Genomic DNA, 24278 nt, shown 5'->3' with positions numbered 1-24278 from the left:
TAGTTGGTCCAAGTCTCTCTTATCTGCTATCAACTCAACAGCTGTCCATGTGACCATTTCTTTTTGAATCTCTTCAATGTCATAGTTTAGAGTCATCTTGGTAGATGATGAACTATCCCATGGGATCCATGTAGAAAAATCGGAGAAACCTTTATTCGAGAAGCCTTTCAATCTCGCGCTCAACCTGTCCTCCTGAGACTGCGTCGAGATTGACACCTGCTGCTTCATTGCTTGTAGCAAGCTGGAAAAATCCTTTTCCATTTCATTCTTGACAGCTGTAGCCTCGTCCCTGAGCGATATCTCCATCTTGCTACCAATGAGTGTGTGTATGTCTTGCTTTACCATGGTTCTTATCACATCCAACAGTCCATCACATACAGTGCTGTACAAGGCCCAGGCTGCTGACATGATCTTATTGTGCATAGATGCAGATGATGGATCTGAGGGGGGGTTCATGAGGTGCTCTATTATCAAGGAAAGCCTTCATCTTTGATGTCCTTTTCAAAGTTAGCTTTAGACCATGTCTTCACATCCGAGGTTAGAAGAGTTGTGACGAACTTCTCACTCAATGTAAGTTTAGCACCAAGCTTTTTCACTAAATAGCTGGCTGCCATCACTTGTTTCTTCCATCAGGGCTGAGACTCTGCAGGTTAGCACCACTAAACAACAATCTACCATGCTGCATACCAGGTTCACCTGACCAGATGCTACAAAGCTCCTCCTCCAACTTCGAGAGTTCTAGTAATAAACAGGCACCACAGTCACAATCCACCTTGTTGACATTGCAACACGGATCATTTACTTTCAACTCCTGATCATTTCCATCAACAGCTTCTTTAACAGCAATGTTTGGACCCTTTGAACAGTGGTCATTTGCTTTCAGCTATTGTTCATGTACATCACCAGCTCCTTTACCAGATATATTTGGACTATCTAATGCGTTGTGAAGCACACTACCTGCACCATTATCACTATCCACCTTGACCGCAGAACAACGACCATTTGCTTTCAGCTCCTGAACATTTCCATCATCAGCTCCTTTGCAGGTAATATTCGGACCATCCAATGCATTACGAAGCACATTTTCTTCCAAGGGACGTTTTTCTAACAAATAATGTGGCAGCACACACTTGAATACATCTGAATCATACTATTTAAATCATTTTGCTTGGATTTTCTGGCATCCAGACGTTGCTTCCAAGCCTCTTTGGCTTCATTGTACTCTCTCTCCAGATCTTCTTTGCACATGACCCACAAGAGATTGACAAAATCATCATCTCACAAGGCAGTGCACTCCACAAAATGAGAGGCGAACAACAAATTCAAGACAGGTTGAGCATCAATGGAATCATAGACTGCTTCTGCTTTGGTGTTGGTGACCACCTTAGCTGGAATGTGCATGCAGACAAGCAGGGCAGTTCTGTGGTGGCCTTGGGAGAGCATAAAGCCCACCAGTTGGTGGTGCTCATGATCACTGGCAGCACTGGCAGCTATTTGGGAGGGCATGAGTTCATGGAGGAGCATAGGGATATTGAATCCTGGCAGAAGCTTGAGGTCATCTTCTGATTCCTTGCGGAGAGAGATTTGCAGCCTCTGGGTTCTCTGCTTTCGGCCAGGGATGCTTGAGCTGCTGGACTGAGATGTGAGGGGCTTATGTTTGCACCCTGCACGCATGCACACACACAGCTGCAAAGCTCCATCAGATATCTCACAAAGTTGCAAGCCACATCCTTCCTGCTGGCTTCGTGCCCGACCATCTGTTTGTTCCCAGGCCAGTAAAACAAGCAAATTCGATTCTTTTGAGGTGCACATGCAACGTACAGGCCAGGCTTAAGGGCATCTACATTCATGCTTTCCAAGACCCTTCGAGGTAGCAAGCCCTCTTCTTTGAGTAACTGAGTCCATTGAAGTCAAGCTTGGCAAGCTTCCCTTGTTTATCAAGGGTTGCCGATCCTGGCAAGAGCGTGTTACAGAGAGCTGCGATTTGCCCCTCAGGGATGAGCACTTTGTCTACGAAGGGTAGGTCTTGCTTGTCGGAGATGATTTCTATCAAGCAAAAGATGGTAGGGGGGTGGCTGGTTAAGCTTGCAGCTCCACAGGAGTAGGCATGGTGTGGCTGCAAGGGGCAAGGCAATTGGGGTACTCTTGGGGGTAGCAGAGGGAGCTGCATTTGTAGTGGCAAGACGAGGAAGGGCATCGACCTCTGGTAATGTTGGCGGAGGGCTGGAAGGAGCTGGTTTCATTAATGGATTCATCAGCTTCCACATACAAAAAATACCAATAAATAGAAATAAGTCTCTAAGTAATTCCAAAATTAACTACAGTTGAACTCTGAAATAGTTGGTGTATAACATTCACTCCCTCTTAACAAATGAGATGTTCTCATCTCGAGAGCAAACTGCAATAGTTCTAAATAAACTCGTTTAATCAAGAAGAGACCCAATCACTGTAAGAAGGGTTCCTTAACAATCGAATTGTAAGAAAATATGCTTCAACTAAACTTTTAGAGTCTACTAAGATTACAACTAGCAAAACCTCAATGCTAAAATACTACCAGACCTTCACCATGGTTGCAATTTAAGTTAATAGTATATTGAACTTAAGCATGCACCCAATTATTCTTTAAAAAAACTTGCAAAGATGGAGATGTGGATACACTCACTCAATTTAACAACCATATAGAACTCAAGACCTTTAGTTTTAGCCTTTATAGGTGCTTTCAAGAAAAGTGAACTACAACTCAATTCAACTTTAATTAGAATTCAGGTCTCCTTCCTTGCATAACCAGAAATCCTGTAGACAGTTATACACTAATACCAAAAGTACTAGACAGTCTCATGAAACTTCCCATTCTCAAAACAAAATCAAGTAACTCTCTTAACATAGACCTTAACGCCTGACTCTAATTGATGAGGTCCAAAACCTTACAGAAGTATATTGTCCTGGCCTTGGACGGCTTCCAACCTGAAATGTACTAGTCAACCTTCAACTTACAGAATTAAAGGTAAACTCGAGGGACCATGCGAACCGTATTAAGCTTGCACATTAGCGTGAATTATTCAAATATAAATCTTTGCTCAAATTTAACATTCCATCCCATTTCTTAAAAAAATAATATATACCTTTGTAAGACTAGAATAAGTCCAATCATACAAATTAAGATTTTTTTACGATCGGGCCACACCGCAACACCCGCTCCTCCATGGGGTCCTAACCAACAAAATTATAAGAAAAGAGGGAGTGGTGGGCAGCGAGTAATTTCAATCCACCGCACCACGGGCGGTACGAGGAAGTACATGGGCAACCGCACCCCATGAATTCCCTACCAAGAGGAACCTAAAATCTACACACTTTACTTAACTACACCTTTAATTAATTAACTACGTACACCACATTATTAATTTAAAAGCATAAGACGCATGAGAAAATGAAACAAAAGACTCATAGAAATTGAGGTACGAGACTCACGGCAAATATTTTGTATTCAGTTAATGATGTGTGCCATCAGTTATAAGCAGTACACTATGTACAATGCAACCAAAGATCTCATGTCTCCTATGTGATTGAGTTCTCTTAGTACGCTTTCACGCAACATAAGTAGCATGCCACATCGTATTCTGAGTAGGGCATGACAATAAGTCCCCGTATATTACATGTCTTGACTTTTAATGTCGGAATATGTATACATAAATTCAAAGTTTGCAGTTCTGAAGTCCAAAATTCTACAATAAAATTAAAAGAGAGAAACGTAAGAGAAGAAAATTAAACGAGCTAACAAAATTGGAAACAGAAAAGGTAGTGACCTTGCTTTTAAAGCATCTTTCCTCCCAATTCTCATACACATAGGGATGTTAGTCTCATAATGGTTTCCTACTCTACCTTTCACTTTCTACCCTTTCTTTTTCCCAGAGCACCTGCTGCCTCCTCTGGATACACATCGTGCATTATCCTTTGTAGTGCAGTCAACTCTTGCACCTCAACATTCTCTGCCTCCAAAATGCTCATGGGCTCCGGTGATTCTCGAAGCACTAATTGGAGCACTTCCATATATTCATCTAGGCACTGGACTTCATCCAAACTCTCCACTGTAAACGTGACGACATCAACTGTCTCTTTTACCAACTGTGTCTTCATTTCTTTCTTGGATCTTTCTTTTTCTTTTGGAGAATCTTCCATGGATGCTTCTATGCTGCTCTCAGGAATCGTCTGCCCCACATGCAACAAAATCAAAACATTAGGCGCAGCCTTCCCCTGAAGAAAGAGTCTCCTCTGATAATTGTGCATGTGATTTAGGGTGTCTTGCGGATTAACCACATTTTTCCTGTTTCTGACTTGGATTGCTATGCAACCTATGCAGTTGTCATCACCAATGTCATATTCTCCCTTATGATTAGGCAACACAAAAGGTATGATGAGATCATATGCCTCCTGCCCTTTATTGCATATCATGGCCCCACAATTCCTTATAAAAGTCTTGAGAACGTCAATTGAAGGGTATCCACCATAAAAGCGATAAAATGCATTGAAAAACACACGTGCTTTTTTCAGATGGCCTGACTTTGTGAACCCATTCCAGTTCCTCAAGAAAGCTTGAAGAAACTCTTCCAGCCCTTGAGGAGTAGAGAAATCATTCCGGTTCTGTAAACTGTCCATGGCATCAAGTAGTAAAAACCGTGCTGCTAGCTCTCCTCTTTCTCCTGCACTTGCAATGCCGTTCAGGAGTAGAGAGTTTAAATGTCGAAGTTGTTTAGTAACCAAGACTTCACTGTGCAGAACCTGTGCTGCTGCTTCAGCTAAAACAGGTTCAGGTAGCGCATGGGTAAGCACATAATCTCTAGCTGCTGATGTATGCAGACAGATGCGCATATGTGATGCAACCAGCTCTTGAGCAACCATTGACCGTGGGCAAACATCTACACCTATTCGACGGCCAAGAAACACTAATGACATATCTCGAGACTTCAGCTTTTCTTGCCCCTGCACTGACTTTACTTCTAGCCCTCCAAGAAGCTTGACTTTTGCCAGATTTACCAATTCTTGTGTATTGTGACCTTCCAGAAAAGCAGCCCACAATGGCCTGCCACGAACGAGAAAACGTTCTGGTTCTGCAGCCTCGTTCAGAGTGGTGGGTTGTGATGTAGCAAGTATATTAAACGTGGGCATTCTTGATAACGGCCCAAAAAGTTGCTTGAGACCGATCCTCACTTTAGCACTTGGGTCCTCCCTATTCACAGGGGTAAAATTGCTCACCCTTGCAGTTGTATCAATAAACAACACAAACGATCCCATGCGTTGAGCCGCATTAACCTTGAGAGGCAGCTCTGCGCAGGCTCTTCTAAAAACAATAAAGCTTCTCTCTCCTGTACCATGGGCTTGAGTAAGAAGCTCCCTGGCTTCGTCTATCACGAACAAAAACTGAACACCAGATTTTTTGAGGGACTTTTCGAATTTGTTCCAAACAGCAAAACATGCAAGCTTCATCTCGTCCGAAGAGCACTCTGGTCGCTCTAAAAGTCTGTCTAGTATGCCACCATAGTCCTTGGTCTGCTGTCTGTGAAACAACTCGCCTCTATCTGGAAACGTTTCTTCGTTGGCCAACCAATCAAAGCAGGCCCGGAAGATGGCGAAAGCCTGCTCAAATTTGGTCATCGTCACAAAGCGCTGTCTCAATTGTGGATGCGAGGGAGGGTACCCTGTAGATGTGGGTTGAAGCAACGAGAAATAGAATACCACCATTCCGCTAGCAGCACGTGCAACCTCTTTCATTAACCTAGACTTTCCCCAGCCGCTAGACTGGACTATTGGAGCGCACGGGGCATACCACGTCTTGGTATCTTGAGCCCAGTTTATGAAACACCGATCGATATACTGCTGAACATAGGAGACAACGAAGCCGTCTGGGTCCTCATATTGTCTGTCGAAGGCCTTTTCGAGAAGATCCAGCTCGGTTGGAGAAAGACCCTGGGCGGGAGCGTCGGCTTTAGCATCGTCAATGGCGAACAAGCTCTCTATGATCCGTTGCATCCATTCTTCTCTGTTGTGAGCCTCAAAGATATACTGTAACGTCTGTGGAGGAAAATTAAAAACTCTGTCCATCAAAATCCTAACCCTTTCTTCAGAGAGGGTGCCCCCACTGGCGAGCACAGCACTAATGATTCGACAACGACGGACATGGTCCGCAGTCAGAATCTCCGAAGGATCAAAGGCAACGGTGTGCTTGCACTTGTCCCAGCCCTCCTGTAAGCGCTGCCGGTCGTCGCCCATGCTTTTTCAGAAGGCATCGAGGTCCCTGAAATCTCTGCTAGCTCTAGCGTTGGCCACCGCCACTGAGAGCTGAACAGTTAGAGAGCTGAACACAACCGGGAATAACAAGATGAATGTCTTTGTTGATGTATGTTCTAGCCTACCCTCCGAGGGAATAATAACGAGTTGTTACATGCTCATGAGCTCTTCTAATTGTTTCATGCCTTCTTCTTGTTATGCTCTTGAAGTCCCCCAATACGTAAGTCTGAGTTTGTGGAGGATTTTTTGCTAGTGGTGGCTTGTAAATATTTTTCTGTGACTTTCCGTTTAGAATATTGTCAACAAACATCGAATGCCATCCTTGAAGACTATAGTATTCTTCTTGGTCGATTTTGTGCGATAGATCATAGACCCACTTGGTCCATTGTCCATGCCGATTCTGTCCATAGACGCTCCATTTCATTGATGATGCCTCGGTCCATCTTTATGTGTTTTAGCTCAAATTTTTCTAATAAGAATAGATTGTTTGGGTCATGGATTCTAGATAGTGTTGTGTAGACCAAGCCATGTGTCTTTATACGTATTGGGTCGAATGCTAATGAATCCATTGATAGCCCCTATGCTCTGCATATTGTCCTAGCAACACCTGGTTGGATTGGGAATCAAGATGACTTAAAGGGATACCAATGCCATGTAATTGTTGTGTCGAGACTAAGTATCCATGTGTAAGAGCAGTGGACAAGTGGCAATAGCATAGAATAAAGCTCTGAGGAGGTAGCCTCAGTGCTTTATTATCTTTTTAAGTCTCATTATTTCATTCAATTGTGCTTACATTGGATTGGTACTTGTCATGCCATATGGGGTTCTTGTTGTACTGTGCATGTTCCTACATCGAGTAAAGAAGGCATAACTCCCTGTAATGGTTCTTGGGGTCCTTCGTGCTATAGCTATTGTAATGTATAACCTTTTGGCATCTTCATGTCCTTGTTTTGTTTCCAAGGAAAGAGAACTCACTCGCGTACTCTGCCACAACCAAACTGGAGGATTGTTTAATATACTTTTTTATTATGCCATCGAAGAAGATATCTTGGCTGTCAGGGTCCATTTTCTCTAGCTACCAACTATGCTTAAGTAGCAATGTTCGATCTTTTGGAGGGCTAGTGCGCATGAACTCCTTGGTGTTGCTTGTCAAGGGTAAGGACAAACATAGGTACATTGCTTGTTATGCACTGATGTGTTGAGTATTGAGAATCACATTGTTGAACTTGTGTACTGTTTCATTGGCAGGTATTTTCCCATTGAGTGTTTTATTCAAAGCTTTTTTAACCACCTCTACGGTGGCCTTATTAGCCTTAGCGATGTACGACATACAGTAAGCTACATCTCCATGTGGGACCAGAATAAATTGGACGTTTGTATTTGCTTCCCATAGTTTTGATAATTTTGGGTTGAAGGCGCTAGCGTGTGAGTCCTTGGGATGCCTTTTTAAGCAAAATTTCCATTGTTTGGTCATTGAGAGTAGGGCTAATAGTTGTAATTTTTCTATGAATGATTCAAAGTCAAGTTCCAAAGTGGATGTAGTTTGATTATCCTCTCGAAGTTTTGTTTATCCTTTTGATCTAGAAGTTCTTGCTCTAGTGGAAGTAATATTTGTGTGGTTCACATAGGAGCCCTTGGAAATTCCAAATCTACATCCTTTGCCACATTTATTGCAAGTTTTCAAGTGTTTGTGCATCTAAAGGTACTGCCTCAACAAGTCCAATAGTGAAAGGCTTGTTGTTATGTATGTCAATGAATCTAATCACCTCTTCCTCAGAAGAATGTCCATAAGCTGGTGCATTGTTAACCCACAGCAAGCCATGGTCATGTTGGCTCCCTCTATTCAACCAAGAATGTGATGAAGAATGAAGGAGGCCCCAATTGCCTTAACATTACAAACGAGTTTTTCTTGAGCTTGTGCTTATAATCCAATGAGGTTCCTAGGCAAGTGAAGTCACTATATCCAACATTTGACTGCAATAATTTTTCAATGTTGCATCTACAATTGCATCTCTGGCATGCAGTTCTCTGTCTTTAAGTTGTCCTTTTCTCATTCTCACCAACGTAGAGGAAAGACCTGACAGACCATGATTTTCACTCTTATTCTTTTTTGTGAGCTCCCATTGGGTGACTTTTTCATACGATGTGTGCGGGGGGATCTGGTAATCTCTTGTGTTTCTATAGAATATGTTTGGGAAGACTGTTAACCGTAGAAACTCACCCTTAGTATTTTAGGGCATATGCACATAGTAAGATGTCAAAGGGGTTGTCTCTCTCGACATCCTCTTGCAGTTGCATTGTGCAATGGCTATGGTAATGGAATGAGTACGATTATGGTAGTAATTCCTATGTATTCTTTGCAAGTGTGTGTTTAGATTTAAAACTCCCATCAATGATTGAGCCATACAATTAATTCCATCAATTGGATAAAAAGTTTTCTAAAAAGGGAAACATATGAGGAAAAAATGTTTAAGACACCTAAGTTGAAAAATGCAATAACCAAAATTCGCAAAAAAAAATCACCAAAATTAAGAATTTTCAATAATATTGAGTTTGACAAACACGATATTGAAAAAAGATGTCAAATCCTTAAGCAGTCCACATTCCGAGGTTAGGGTCCACTTACTTGCCACCATCCAACCAAACTAGATGTTAGAACATCAAAGTTGTGATTGGGTAGACAAGTAATGCCTATTTTTCCCAACTTGTTATCACTTTACCTAGGAACATTGACAACCATATGGATTCTTAGATTATATATATATATATTGTTTAAGTCACAAGTGGACTAAGGATCAAATGAGTGCATGGGTTGAGGAGGGATTAGTGAAGGTATGAGAGAATTAGTGTGCTTGGTGCGTGGGCTGATTAAAAAGATAGTGTAAAGGAGAGATTTCATGGGGGGTTACAGAAAAGAATAATTCATAGTTGCAGAAGTATACATGTGTGTGTGTGTGTGTGTGTGTGTGTGAAGTAATAAGTGATTCTATGAGATACATTTACTAATCAAAATTTGTGTGTGTGTGTGGCCCACCCCCAACCCAGAGGGTAAGACCACATGGTGGGGAGTAAGCCCACCATGTGGAACTTACTCCCCACCTACTGATAATAAGTGAATAAAAGTGGATCTGTATCATAAGTGTCAAAATGAAAAAATGATGCCAATAGTAAATGCGTAAACCACTTCTGCAAAATAGATATAAAGGCTAGTAAAACTAAGGCGGATAAAAAAATGACTAGGGATTTTCCATGCTAAAGAATTATCCAATGGATGTGAATTAATTGTATGGCACTAGCCCGACCAAAGGCTAGCTTGGAATCAAAGTATATGTTTAGATTAAAAAGTCTTATCAATAATTGAGCCATACAGTTAATTCCATTAATTGGATAAAAAGTTTTTTTAAAAGGGAAACATATGAGGAAAAAATGTTTAAGGCACCTAAGTTGAAAAATGCAATAACCAAAGTTTGCAAAAAAAAAAACACCAAAATTAAGAATTTTTAATAATATTGAGTTTGACAAACACAATATTGAACAAAGATGTCAAATCCTTAGGCAAGAGGTCAGGGCCACTTACGTGCCTCCATTCAAACAAACTAGATATTAGTACATCATAGTTACGATTGGGTAGACAGGTAATGCTTGTTTTCGCCAGCTTGTTATCGCTTTACCTAGGAACATAGACAACCATATGGATTCTTAGATTTTATATATATATATATATATAATGTTTAAGTTACAAGTGGACTAAGGAGCAAATGAGTGCATGGGTTGAGAAGAGGATTACCAGAATTCGAGCGTTTGCGTTCGAGTGAGGTGACAGTTCGAGCGAGGACTTTCATAAAATTGACATTCTAGTGTGATGATTTATGTTCAAAAAGTAGCATGCATTGCTTACTTTTACAATTGTTGTACTACCCATGATATTATGAGGAGTCAATTGCCTTACATACAAACAACAATTTTTGAAAAATGTTTTGCAATGTTTTTGCAAGGGTCAAGGAAGAAGGAGGGGTCGAAGAAAGGGGTTAGAGTATGTGTTTTTCTTGTGAAATTTCCATTTTCAAGGCAAAAGATAATGGGTGGAGGAGCCTCTTGGGAGGCTCCTTCTGCCAATTTTATTTGGGCCATAACTTGGTCAATCAAACTCCAAATATGGTCATGTTTGTAGTCAAAACGATCGAAATGATATGAATGAATCCATTTATCATGTTAGAATGTCTAAATTCTACAACTTAAAAAAGTTTGTACTTATCTTTGTTTCATCAGAGCTAAACCTTATCAAAATCTTATATTTTCGTAAATTTTTCTCATATAGAGTTCGGGTCCTTGGTTCTCTCCCTCCCTCCCACAGGTATATACATGGTCATGGACATATGAAGGTGATCCATATTTTGTTAGCATCATGGTCATAAGGTGATCAATAATTTCTTAGCTCCATAGTGTAAACATTTTATTCATGTTATCATTTTGTGTACAAAATGGATCATATCATATGGGTAGCATAAAAATCGATGAGCTACATAGTACAAATAGTTTTTTGTGAAGGATTTTTATAGGAGGAGCTTCTATATCATGGATGGGACTATTTTTGTTTGTATGTAAGTCCACAAAATAAAGAAACCCGTTCAACTCACGTGCTACCTTACATAATTTTGAGTGATTACCTCGAGGTGTAGACATTGCAACATTTCCCCTTTTGTATCTATTGAATGATTTCTAACTTGCATGGATTTATTATTTATCAAATAATAGGTTTTCTCTTTGTATGTTGCCAATAAGTTTTCATTTGGTATTCATTGAATCATTGCTGACTTGTATGGACTTATTAGTTATCCCCAATAGTAGGTTTTATCTTTGTATGTTGCCAAGAATCATACGAAAAATAAGTAAGAACAATCTCTAATATGGTCATGTAGATTCAACCATTTCTAGTAAAAAACTATTGCTACTATAGGTTCAGAAAAAGTTCATCACAAGCATCGCTCGAACTCTGGGCTCGCTCAAACGCAGTCGCTCGTCGATGTTTTGACTTACTCGGCTGAGAAGGGATTAGTGAAGTGTTGACTCTGTGCCAACATGAACTTATGTAGAAAGAGAATGTGATACAACTTTGTGTTTCAACTTCTACATACGACTTCTACATGTAGAAAGAGAATGTGTTATAACTTTGTGTTACAACTTTGTGTTACAACTTCTACATACGACTTCTACATGTAGAAAGAGAATGGTTATAACTTTGTGTTACAACTTTGTGATACAACTTTGTGTTACAACTTTGTGTTACAACTTTGTGATCCAACTTTGTGTTACAATTCCTACATGCAGAGAGAGAAGCTCTCCAACTTATATAAATACCCATAATGGAATGAAGCCCACACTCTTTGGGGCATTGTGTTGAGTCTACTTTGGTATTCCAAGCATTTGTCTCAAGTGTCCATGCTTCCTTGCACTCCACGTCCAAAAGCATGTCCTAACCTTGCAACTCCTCCTCCCCTCTCCTCCAACCTGGCAACCCACCCTCTCCCTCTCCTCCTCCCTCCTCCTCCTCCCTCCTCCTCCTCCTTCCTCTCTCTTCTTTCCCCCATGCTCTTACACCTTCTTCCTCTCCCACTCCTATGCTCCCCCTAAACCCTTTGTTCCTGAACCCTTAAAACTCCATGATCTACAAGGGAGACGAGTTCTCCACCATGTACTCTACCATGAACCTTGGAACCTCCTTCTAACCCTGGACTCCTTCTAAATCCTGGAACTCCTTCTAAGCCCTGGAACCTCCTTCTAACCTTGGAACCTCCTTCTGACCCTTGGATCCTCCTTCTAACCCTGGACTCCTTCTAAACCCTGGAACCTCCTTCTAAACCCTGGAACTCCTTCTGAACCCTAGAACCTCCTTCTGAACCCTGGAATTTCCTTCTAACCCTTAAACTCCTCCTAAACCCTACAGCCCCCAATGAAGGCGAAAGCCTTCATTACCTCAATCATGATGATACATGTTCCTTTTACACATGCATGTACTTTGTTTGCTTGCCACACTTAAGCCTATGTCTCTCACCGGAACACGACTCGAGGTCCTAAGCTACACGTATACTACAATTGACAACTCTAATATATCTATAGGTGACAAAAAGCCTCGGAACCCTGCATACTGAGAGAACCCTGCTCTTATTACGAAAGCAGTAGGAAAGAGCCAACATTTGATGCTATTGTCGGGGAGACTAGCATCTCAAATAGTGAGTAAACATACGTAGGTATGTGTAAAAAACAATCTACTTCGAACTTTCACGAATATAACACTCAAGGGTAAGGAGAGTAAATTTTTTTTTTCCATTTCTAGCCAAACATATCTACCCCAAGCATCAACCTTGAGGTTAATCTTAAGAAATTTTCTTTATTTCTTGAATAGAAGCCACATGATATACAATCAGGCTAGGTAGTGGACACGAATACGTAGAGCTTGCAATTTCAATCATTTCACCTTTTTGCATAAAAGCAAACTGAGCTATCCATAAAGAGTTATGGCTCGGGAAGAGTTTAGGGTTAAACCCTAAACCTAAACTCATTTCATATAAAAACCCACTCCACCCCCTCATTCTTCATGTTTCACTTTTTGCCTCCATTCTCTTCTTCATTCCGAGCCCTACACAAGACACTCCTCCCTCTCCATCGACCACCACCTTACTCCCATCCTCACATTGTAAGTAACTTCGAGCCCATCTCGCAGCGATAACCCAGCCATCCACCCACCGTCCATTGTTCCTCAACAATCCAGTTACATTGAGAAAGAACTTGGAGAGCGTTCAGGTGACCACCTCTCCCTTCCTTTCGATTTCGTCCGTCAAGATTTTTTTTTAATTTCTTTTTTCTTTTTTTCCCCCTCCCATTTCCACCACCCCCCTCCATTTCCATTACCCCCTCCCCCTTCCCCCTCCACCTCCCCCTCCCCCCTCCATTTCCATTACCCCCTCCCCCTTCCCCCTCCATCTCCACCTCCCCCTCATTTCCACCACTCCCCCTCCCCCCTCCCTCCACCTCCACCTCCCCCTCCCCCTCCCCCCTCCATCTCCACCACCCCCCCTTCCTCTTCCATCTCCAGCTCCCCCTCCCCCCTCCATTTCCACCACCCCCTCCCCTCCCCTCTCCATTTCCACCTCCCCCCCCCTCCCCCCTCCATCTCCACCTCCACCTCCCCCCCCATCTCCATCTCCACCTCCCCCTCCCCTCCCCCTCCATCTCCACCTCCCCCTCCCCCTCCCCCCTCCATCTCCACCTCCCCCCCCCCCCCCCCTCCCCCTCCATCTCCATCTCCACCTCCCCCTTTCCCCCCCCTCCATCTCCACCTCCACCTCCCCCTCCCCCTCCCGCTACCCCCTCCATCTCCATCTCCACCACCCACTTTTTGCCCCCTCTCCCCTCCATCTCCACCATCCCCTTCCCCCTCCCCCTCCATCTCCACCACCCCCTCCCCCTTTTCCCTCTCTCTTTCTCTCTCACACTCTCTCTCTCTTACTCTCTCTCTCTCTTCTCTCTCTTTCTTTCTCTCTTTCTTACTCTTTCTCTCTCTTTCTCTTTCTCACTCTCTCTCTCTCTCTTTCTCTCTCTCTCTTACTCCCTCTCTCTCTCTCTCTCTCTCTCTCTCTCTCTCTCTCTCTCACACACACTCTTTCTCTCTCTTTCTTTAGCTCTCACTCTCTCTCTCTCTCTCTCTCTCTCTCTTACTCTTTCTCTCTCTCTCTCTCTCTCTCTCTTATTCTCTCTCACTCTCTCTTTCTCTCTCTCACTCTCTCACTACCTCTTTCTCTCTCTCTCTCTCTCTCTCTCTCTCTCTCTCTCTTTATCTATCTCTCTCTCTCTCTCTCTCTCTCTCTCTCTCTCTCTCTCTCTCTCTCTCTCTCTCTCTCTCTCTCTCCTACCCCCCCCCCGCCGGTCGCTCCCTACCACTAACCTAACACTAACCTACCTAAGCAAGGGCCTTGCTTGCTGCTTGGAAGGCCGACACCCTTAGGGCCCTTGCTTGTTGCTCGGAAGGCTGACACCCGCAGAGCCTGCCCCGCGCCCCTCCACACTGCCTCCCCGTCGCTCGCGTCGGTGCCTGTCGCCACGTCGCCCGTCGCACCGCTCTGACTACCCCCGCCCTCGCCACCCCGCCCACAGCACCGTCCCTTGCCCCCTGTGGGGGTTAAAGGTCACTGTGCCTTAACCCCGGTTATGTACAATACTTAAACACATATATAAATGAATGAAAAAGAAGATTAGGGTGGTTCTGCACCCACCAAACTTGTGTGGCTCTCTGTCTCTCTCTCTCCTTCTTCCGTTCTTGCTTCCGTTGAGAGCACTCTCAACTGGTATCAGAGCCCGGGTGATCTAGCTGAGCGTGCGTGAATGCTTGAAGCTCAGCAGCTCTTTGAGAGGAAGGAGAAGCTCTGTGGGAAGCTTTGTGCGCAACTTTACTTGCATCCGAGTGTGCAGAGACCTTGGAGGAACATTTGGAAAAGTCACTTTGGCTTTGCGAAGTGGTTTTGAGAGCCTGTTAAGAGCTTTCAAAGAAAAAGTCGTTTTTTGAGCTTTTCCCTGTTCCGTTCGATGACAGAGACTCCATATTGACTTGTAGAGGCAACTATTGCTTCCTTTTGGTGTCCACATTACTTCAGGAGCTTGGAAACACCTTCATTCTTGAATCTGGGATCATTTCATTGGATTTCTGACTCACTGTGTTAGATCCTGCGTAAGTTTGGAGCAACCATCTGCAGATCTGTCAGTTTCGGTGGACTCAGGAGGTCCTAAAACTTCTATGTTGCTCATCATTCGCACTCCGGTGGAGTTTACAAACAGCTCTGTTTCAAAAAACGTTTTTCAGCCTGTGTGTTGGACCCAGTGATTGAGACCACGGTTTCCAAAACCATCTGTCCCATTGCGTTTCGGACGCCCAAAAACCCCTACCTATCAGTTCTTGCACGATTTGGTGGAGGATTTTCAGAGTTATAGATCTCTGTGTATTCGATTTCGTCTCTCTGATATGCATTTTTCATTCTAAGGTTTTGAAACCTTAGATTTATGCCACATGGCAGTGGATAAGTATTGACTCCCATTTCTCACTCATCGGTTGGGATTTTGGAGTTCTGGCAGAAGAGAGATATTTGCAGATTTTCTTGCTGATTCCGATTATGCAATGGCGCCCATTTTTTGAGGCATCTCAGGTTCTATTTTCAGTGGCGCTCATTACCGTGGGACTATGATTTCTTGAGCATACCTTATGCAGATCACTCTGATTGCAGTTTGAGTAGTGTGCGCTCATTCGTGGTGTGCATTGGGTTTCAGTGGATGATTTATAGGCCATTTGGATGCATTGCGGTCCTTATTGGATGCGCTGATAGGCCCAAATTGCCTTGTGGGATGCTATTTTTATGGACGCTTTGCACATGGATGCTATTTTAAGCTGAGGGACAGCTTTGACACATTGCAGGTGATGCACTGATAGTGCTATGCTCTCTTGGATGAGATATTATTGATGCATATGCCAGTGGATGGTGTTTATGCTTGAGTCATTTGGCACTTGTTGGCATTTTCTTTTGGGCCAGATTTGCTCATATGGATGCATAGTATATGCACATGAGTCAGATGCATCTTTTGATGCTTTGAGCTTTGAATTTTGGTGATATTTCACTCTATTGTGGCATACACATTTGGGTGCACCTAGTATTTGGTGTGATTCTCTCTTGAGGGACTAGCATTTGGGATTTTGCTTTATTTGCATCATGGCATACTCTTCCATGCCTGAAAAGGAGTTTTTTAGCATTAAAAAGTTTGATGGGACAAACTTTTCTTTGTGGAAAGAACAAATAAGGGATGTGCTTATTCAAAAGAAGCAGATTAAACCCTTGGCAGGGATTGAAGCTAAGCCTGCAAATATGTCTGAGGATGATTGGAATGAGTTGGATGCATTAGCAAAGTCTACTATTAGACTTCATCTTGCAGAGTCAGTTTATTTCACAGTAGTAAAAATGAGCAGACTACGGAAGATTTATGGAAGAAACTATGTGCCACTTATGAGAAGGAAACTGCCTCTAATAAAGTTTACCTCATGAAGAGGTTGTTTGAGCTGCAGATGAAGGAAGGGGTCTCCATTGCTTCTCACTTAAATGAATTCAATATTATTTTCAGCCAGCTTCAGGCTCAGAAAATGAATTTTGATGCGGAGACTAAGGCAATATTTCTCTTATTTCATTGCCATCCTCATGGGATACCTTCCGTACAGCTGTCAGTAACTCTGCACCTGGTGGAGTACTGAAATTTGATGATGTTGTGGGTAGCTTGTTGGCCGAGGAGATTAGACGGAAGTCCATGGATGGCAACAAGCAGGATGCAGCCTTAAATGTGCAAAGGGGTAGATCACAGCTCAGGGGGAAGTCCCAAGAAAGAGGGAAGTCTCATAGCAAATCCAGGGCACGAAACATTGAGTGTTACCACTGTGGCAAGAAGGGCCATATGAAAAAGGATTGCTACATGCTAAAAAGAGAGCAAAGGGATAAGAAAAAGAATGCAAATTGAGGTGCAAATCAAAAGGAAGAAAGTCCAAGGGAGGACAAAGAAAAAGTGAAGATCGAGGAAATCAATGCAATCACACATGATAGTGACAATGACGTTCTCTTCATGTCTAGTTTATCTGCAGAGTTGCTTACCCCTTCAGATGATGCATATTCCCAGGATTGGATTTTGGATTCTGGTGCTTCATTCCATGTTACTCCCCATAGGGAATGGTTCTCCACTTATGATAGTGGAAAGACAGGTTGTGTGCATCTTGGAAATGACTATGCATGTGACATAGTGCATGCAGGTGAAAAAGTTTTCTTTTGCAAATGGGTCTGCATTTGTTTTGAAACATGTGAGACATGTGCCTAAGCTGACCAAGAGTCTTATTTCACTGGGTCAGCTAGATGATGTTGGTTTTCACACCACTTTTGGCTTTCAAAGTTGGAAAATTCAGAAGGGCTCTATGCTTTTGGCTAGGGGTGCCAAGTGTGGGACTTTGTATCCCTTACATGTATCAGGTGTATTTGATCATGTTGTTGCAATAACCGAGCAGCCAAGCACTTCTTCGTGGCATTGCAGGTTGGGGCACATGAGCCAGAATGGAATGAAACTCTTATGCCGCTTGGGTTATGTACCGCATTTGAGTTTCTCTGCTTTTGAATTTTGTGAGCATTGTCTTTATGGGAAGTAGACTAAATCAGCCCATAAAAGAAGGGGAAAGAAAGAGTTTGAAAAGCTTGATTTGGTGCATTCAGACGTATGTGGTCCCATGCCTACACGGTCATTAGGCGGGGCTGAATACTATGTGACATTCATTGATGATGCAACTAGGAAAGTGTGGGCTTATGCTATAGCTCGGAAGAGTGATGTGTTCCAGGTATTTCAGAAATGGCTGGCCTCGGTTGAGAATCAGTCAGGTAGAACGCTTAAATGCCTACGGACTGACAATGGTGGGGAGTATCTCTCTCATGACTTTCAGCATTTCTGTGATACACGTGGGATTAAGAGGGAGCTCACATCCCCTCATACTCCAGAGCAAAATCCAGTTGCAGAAAAGATGAATCGTACCATTCAAGAAAGGTTGCAATGCATGCTTTCCAATGCAAGTCTTTTTGGTGTTTTTTGGGCTGAGGCAATGAAGACTTCAGTGCATGTGATCAATAGATCACCTAGTAAGAGTTTGGACGGTGGTATTCCTGAAGAGGCATGGAGTGGCAAGAAGCCCTCTTACTCTCATTTGCATATATTTGGGTGTGAGGCATATGCACATGTGCCAAAAGAGCTTCGAAAGAAGCTAGATCCTAAGTCTAGGAAATGCATCTTTCTGGGTTATGGTGAAAGTGGAGAGATGGGCTATCGTCTCTGGGATCCAGAAGCAAAGAAGATCATATGCAGCCATGATGTGGTCTTCAATGAGAAGAAGATGCATAAGGCACCCATGAGGGATGTGGAAATGAGGAGAATCACTTTCCAGGATGTGAATCCACCTGCATATGTTGATAGACAGCAAGCTGTCCATGCACCAAATGTGCAAGAAATGGTACCACCAAGTACTCCCACAGGTATACAATCAAGGGTAGATGATTGATCATCTATTGGTGGAAATGATGAGCCAAATGTGGCTGATATGCAGGTGGGACAGCAAGCTGAATGCCCTTGAGAAGATCATCTAGAGTGTCTAGACCGCCTGATAGGTTTGTTCCAGGGGTAGACTATGTGATGCTTACTGATTGCGGGGAGCCTTCTTGCTATAAAGAGGCTATGATGCGTGAGGATCAACGCAAGTGGGAGTATGCTATGCAATCTCAGAGATGAGTTCACTCATGAAGAATAAGACTTGGGACTTGGTTTCTTTGCCACATGGAAAGAAAGCATTGCCATGTAAATGGGTCTACAAAATGAAGGTCACAGGTGATGATGTGCCTAGGTACAAGGCCCGTTTGGTTGCTAAAGCGTTCAAGCAAGAGAAGGGTGTGGACTTTAATGAGATATTCTCTCCAGTTGTGAAGATGACCACACTTAGATGCATGCTTGGACTAGTGGCAGCAGAGGATATGGAGCTTATGCAGATGGATGTCAAGACAGCTTTCTTGCATAAGGATTTGCATGAGGAAATTTACATGGTGCAGCCGAAAGGCTTTGAAGAAAAGGGCAAAGAGCATTTAGTTTGCAAGCTGAAGAAGAGTCTCTATGGTCTTAAGCAAGCACCTAGAGAATGGTATCAGAAGTTTGATGCTTTCATTCGGTCCCAAGGTTTTAAAAGGAGTGAAATTGATCACTGCCTCTACACTAAAAGGGCTAAGGATAATAGCCTGATAATCCTGGCACTATATGTGGATGATATGCTATTGGCTAGCAAGAATACTTATGAGCTAGATGCATTAAAGGCCAAGTTGCATGAGGCCTTTGATATGAAGGATTTGGGATTTGCAGGTCATATTCTTGGTATGCGCATCACGCGTGATCGGAGTAGGAAACTCCTTTGGCTTTCACAAAAAGAGTATGTTACAAAAGTATTGCAGCGTTTCAATATGGAGGGGGGGAAGGCAGTGAGTACTCCATTGCCTCCATATGTGAAACTGAGTCATACAGATAGTCCCAAATCAGATGAGGAAAGGACCATGATGGCCAAGGTTCCTTATGCATCAGCAGTTGGGAGTCTTATGTATGCTATGATAGCTACTAGACCAGACATTGCATTTGCAGTGGGAGTTGTTAGCCGGTATATGGCTAATCCAAGAAAGAGGCATTGGGAGGCAGTTAAGTGCATCATGAGGTACATGAAGGGTACCAAGGAGATGTGCATTTGCTTTGGTAAAGGAGACATGCGTGTACTTGGGTACACAGATTCAGACTATGCAGGGCATGTGGATAGTAGGAGATCCACTTCTGGTTATGTGTTCACCTTTGCAGGTGGTGCAGTGTCGTGGATGTCTCGCGCATAGAAGTGTGTTGCTTTGTCTACCACAGAGGCTGAGTATGTTGCAGTCACAGAGGGTTGCATGGAGGCTATATGGCTTGATCGGCTAGTGGGAGATTTGGGGATTCATACAGGTGTACCGACATTGCATAGTGATTCCATGAGTGCTATTCAACTAGCACGGAATCCGGTCTTTCATGCAAAGACCAAACACATTGAGGTCAGGTATCATTTCATCAGGGAGGTACTTGAGGACAAGCGCATAGAGCTTGTCAAGGTTCATACAGATGATAACCTTGTAGATATGCTGACGAAGAGTCTACCTAGTCAGCGGTTTGAGTATTGTCATGTATTGATGGGCATTGGATAGTATGCTCAGTGGTTGTTCTCCCTTAAAGACACATTGTCCTTTAAGTGGGAGGTTGTGGGGGTTAAAGGTCACTGTGCCTTAACCCCGGTTATGTACAATACTCAAACACATATATAAATGAATGAAAAAGAAGATTAGGGTGGTTTTGCACCCACCAAACTTGTGTGGCTCTCTGTCTCTCTCTCTCCTTCTTCCGTTCTTTCTTCCGTTGAGAGCACTCTCACCCCCCTCCCCTCTCATTACCACGCCCCCCCTTCCCCTCCGTGTGCCTCCACCCTCCCGTCCCCTCTCCCCTACCTTCCCCCCCCTTGCGAAAAATCCCCCCCCTGCGCCATCGACGCGAACCCCCCACAGTCTCTCTCTCTCCTTTCTTTAAAAAAAAAAAAACCTAACCATAAGGTATCCCTAGTGTTAAGGTAACCTTCGTTAGGTTAGCTTTAAATGCAGTTAGGTTAGGTTCGTTAAACTAGGCTAGTTACATTAGGTTAACTAGGTTAGTTAGTCTAGCCTAGGTTAGGTTAGGTTAGTATTAACCTACATTAGGTTAGTTTAACGTTAGCTAGGTTAGTAAAACTGCTAGTTAATTACCCTTAGAGGGTTAGTTGAACTAACTGTGGTCAATTTAACATTAACTAGGTTAGGTTAGACTAACTGTTAGGCATCTCACTAGACAAATAGTTAGTCAACCTAACTAGATTATCTTGGCTCCAACCCCTCAGTTGGACCTAAAGTCCCTTCACACCACCCTTAGGACCCCCCCAAAACCCCAAATTTTACCCCTTCTTTAACCCCTCGTAACTCATCCGTTTGGGACCCAAACTAAACCCCGTTTGAACCCAAATTTCACACACAAAAACACCACGCTATGCGGTATTTTTCCAAACCGTTGCACACCATTTCGGCATCCCTAGAACTCGCTCATTCGTGCCCCCATCGTTTCACACAAATTCGCTCATATCTTCGCGTCGTGACCTCCAATTAATGATCCGTCTGCACCAGCACATTTCTCTACACACGTAGAACAATCTTAGGAACATTATTAACACGACGGTCCCTACACAAACTAACACCACTCTAACCCTCCTAACAAAGCTACATCCACACCCGCACTTGTGGCGGAGACACCCTTAGCAAATCTCACCCAATCTGCATGCAGCGATGTTCCGACCAATGCCTTCGACTCCAACGCTCACCACATATGCATATAACTCTGTTGCAATAACCGCCCCTGCCAATCCTCTACCCCGAATCCCCCCCTGAGATTCAACCACTCCCTCTAACTCCTCCATGCCCCAACATGGCTGGACGTCGTCATGACAATGATGGGGATATCGACCTCGATGCCGAGGGTGACAATTTCTTCAATCGAAGAAATAATAACAATCGAGGCCAATGCCCCTTGGGAAAACTGGAACTTTCCAAATATAATGGTCGGGGAGATCCAGCTCAATTCCTCCAGCATTTTGATGCCGCATACTGCGTAGGTGGAGATCAATCCCATGAAACCAAGGTGGCTTGGTTTCCCATGGCCTTAATTGATGAAGCATCTGAATGGTACCTAGACCTTCTCATGGAAGAACGTGCCACATGGGACCTACTTCAAATGAAATTCAAACGATGCTTTCAAACGGAGAGGCTACAAGATGATCCCGCTCTCCAACTCAGCAAGATCGAACAAGGCCGGAGAGAAGATGTATGCACATATGAAACGATTAATCACCAAATGTGACCCACGCCCAGATGCAAAGTACCTCACGGCATGGTTCATTGTAGGACTCAGAAAGAAAATCTGAAAGGATATGAAAAAGATAAGCAGCTATGCAACGTTCAGTGGCGGCAGCCATTGACATCGAGGATGGCATGACAAACTCAGACACTAGCAGTGATGACGGTAGATCTAGTACCTGAGATAAGCACTCCAAAAAAGGCAAATCCAAGTCTGTTGCCGAAACATCAAATGAAGATTGCCTAGAGGCCATGACCATGAAGCTGAAAGAAGACATGATGCACGCCATGGAACAAAAACTTCGCTTGTCTCAGCCGCCAACTCAGACATATCCACGGCGAGAAAATGTATGGTGTCCACATTGCATGGCAAACCATACAGCAAATGAGTGCCCGGTCCTCAGAGCCAGGATCACTGCATAAGCAAATCCACCACCAAGGTTGTGGTGCCATATCTGCATCGTCGGCGACCATGATCAAAACAGTTGCATCTTCAACATGCGCAACAACCCGCCTCGAACTCAACAATACTAAGTGGCACCCATGCCAGTGTACAGGCAACCGGCACTTGCACAAGCGCCCCTAGCTCCGAGGCTAAATCCTGTTCCCGTTCGAACACAAGCCCCACAACTACTCAGGAACCCGAATCCACGACCATATCCAAGAGCACCAAATCCAGCTCCTCAGGCAGCTCCAATATATCAATTACAAGCCGAGGAAGTAGAGTCGCCATTTGAGTATGAAGCAGAGTACCCAGTGTACTATGTAGAAGGTGCAGAGGGTCTAATACCAGTTTATGCAAATCAAGTACATCCCAACACATATCGCACACTAATCAAGTGCTACGGTTCTAGAGAAAATCACCGAATCGCAGAGTGCCCTCATCGTGGTAGCCCAGCTACTTTCCAACCACTCTACAGAGATTGTGGCATAGGACATGCCTGCATGGATTGTCCCATGAAAAATAAGGTCCCAAAACAAACATAAATAAAGCTTGACATCCCCATTGGCATCATTGGGGTGGACCATCCAAGTGTTGAGATATCGAGCTCCACTCGTGATATGCCAGGGTGACCGTTGTGCATTTATGTCACCGACTTGTTAGCTGCAGATGCGGTTGGTACACTGCCCACGAATAATAGCTGGATGACAGCTATCCTTATCTACTCTAGTTCATGGCTCAATTAGTATGCCACCTTAGTTAGTTTAGTTTGGTTTGAGACCCACATATAGGGTTCTTCTATTTCTTTGTACTTGAGTTCTTTTGGCTTTTCACAACTAAGAAGAGCAAAACTATTTTCAGCCTCCACCTGTGTGTGTATTCCCCCATTGTGTATGTGAGAAAGCCGCAAGTGAGACTCCTTCCCTCTCTCCCACTATCAGTTGGGATGAAGTAGTTGCTATAGTAGTTTACATAATGAACAGGACTCCCACTGCAGCAATACATGGCATGATGCTAGAGGAGATGTATACTGGTAGGAAACCAGATATTTCTCATCTAAAAATTTTTTGTTGCATTGCCTATGTTCATGTGCCAGATGAGTTGAGGTCCAAGTTGGATCCAAAAGCTGAGAAGTGCATCTTTATTGGTTATTCTCTATAGCAGAAAGGGTATAGATGCTATAACCCTTCTACTCGTAAGTTTACAGTGAGCAGAGATGTTGTTTTTGATGAGATGAGCAGCTAGTATAAACCAGTAAATGTGATGATTGATGAGATGAGTAGCTGGTATAAACCAGTAAATGTGCTTCTACTCGTAAGTTTATAGTGAGCAGAGATGTTGTTTTTGATGAAATGAGCAGCTGGTATAAACCAGTAAATGTTGTTTTTGATGAGATGAGTAGCTGGTATAAACCAGTAGATGCACAAAATGGTAATGCTGCACAGAATTCACAGCAGCAATCACAAAATATTAGTGGACCTACAGTGTCCTCTAGCAGTGGTTCACATACTTCGCCATGGACAAGCAGATTGAGATCAGGAGAATCTCCTCAAAGCAATACAAATAGTGGTACGCAGGTATCACGAAAAGGAAAAGAGAAGGTAGATCAGCTCATGTTTGATGTGAATGCAGGTCACTCTTATGTGGATGGTGAATCCAGTGGCTCTGAACAGAGCATTGATGATGAGTTGGGTATTCCTTCCGTTGTTACACCTGCAGTAAGGAAGACCAGGGATGTTTTGAGAGCACCTGGAAGTGAGCCTATTTTGCACAGGTCTACCAAAGCTAGATATCCTGTGGATAGGCTGAAATATGATGGATTTACAGCCATTAACTATGCCTATATGGTCAAAGTGATACAAGAACCAGAACCCACTTCTTTTGAGCAAGCCATGGGAAAAGAAAAATGGGAGAAAGCCATGGATGAAGAAATGGATGCCTTGGAAGCAAATGCTACATGGGAATTGGTTCCTTTGCCTAAAGACAAAAATGCAATTGGCTATAAGTGGGTT

At 43.4% G+C, this 24278-nt stretch overlaps 1 protein-coding gene and 1 pseudogene across 1 annotated transcript; both read right to left on the bottom strand.

The window, feature by feature from the left end:
* Positions 1-1278: 1278 nt before the first annotated feature.
* LOC147883548 (uncharacterized) lies at positions 1279-2197 on the bottom strand (annotated as a pseudogene).
* Positions 2198-3878: 1681 nt separating this feature from the next.
* LOC147883547 (uncharacterized) lies at positions 3879-6271 on the bottom strand. The gene has a single exon (XM_087400068.1). The coding sequence runs from the start codon at positions 6262-6264 to the stop codon at positions 3883-3885; it is 2382 nt and encodes a 793-aa protein (XP_087256194.1). The 5' UTR covers positions 6265-6271; the 3' UTR covers positions 3879-3882.
* Between the last annotated feature and the right edge of the window lie 18007 nt (positions 6272-24278).

The sequence above is a fragment of the Dipteris shenzhenensis genome, chromosome 28 (assembly GCF_047967505.1).
Source record: "Dipteris shenzhenensis isolate YYH24624 ecotype China chromosome 28, Dip_SZ_1.0, whole genome shotgun sequence".
Lineage (NCBI taxonomy): Eukaryota > Viridiplantae > Streptophyta > Polypodiopsida > Gleicheniales > Dipteridaceae > Dipteris > Dipteris shenzhenensis.
Note: the sequence above shows the minus strand (reverse complement) of the source record. Positions and strands in the feature narration are given on the sequence as shown.

Excerpts from the sequence above, each read along its gene's own strand:
- LOC147883547 (XM_087400068.1), bottom strand. The coding sequence starts at position 6,264 with ATGGGCGACGACCGGCAGCGCTTACAGGAGGGCTGGGACAAGTGCAAG.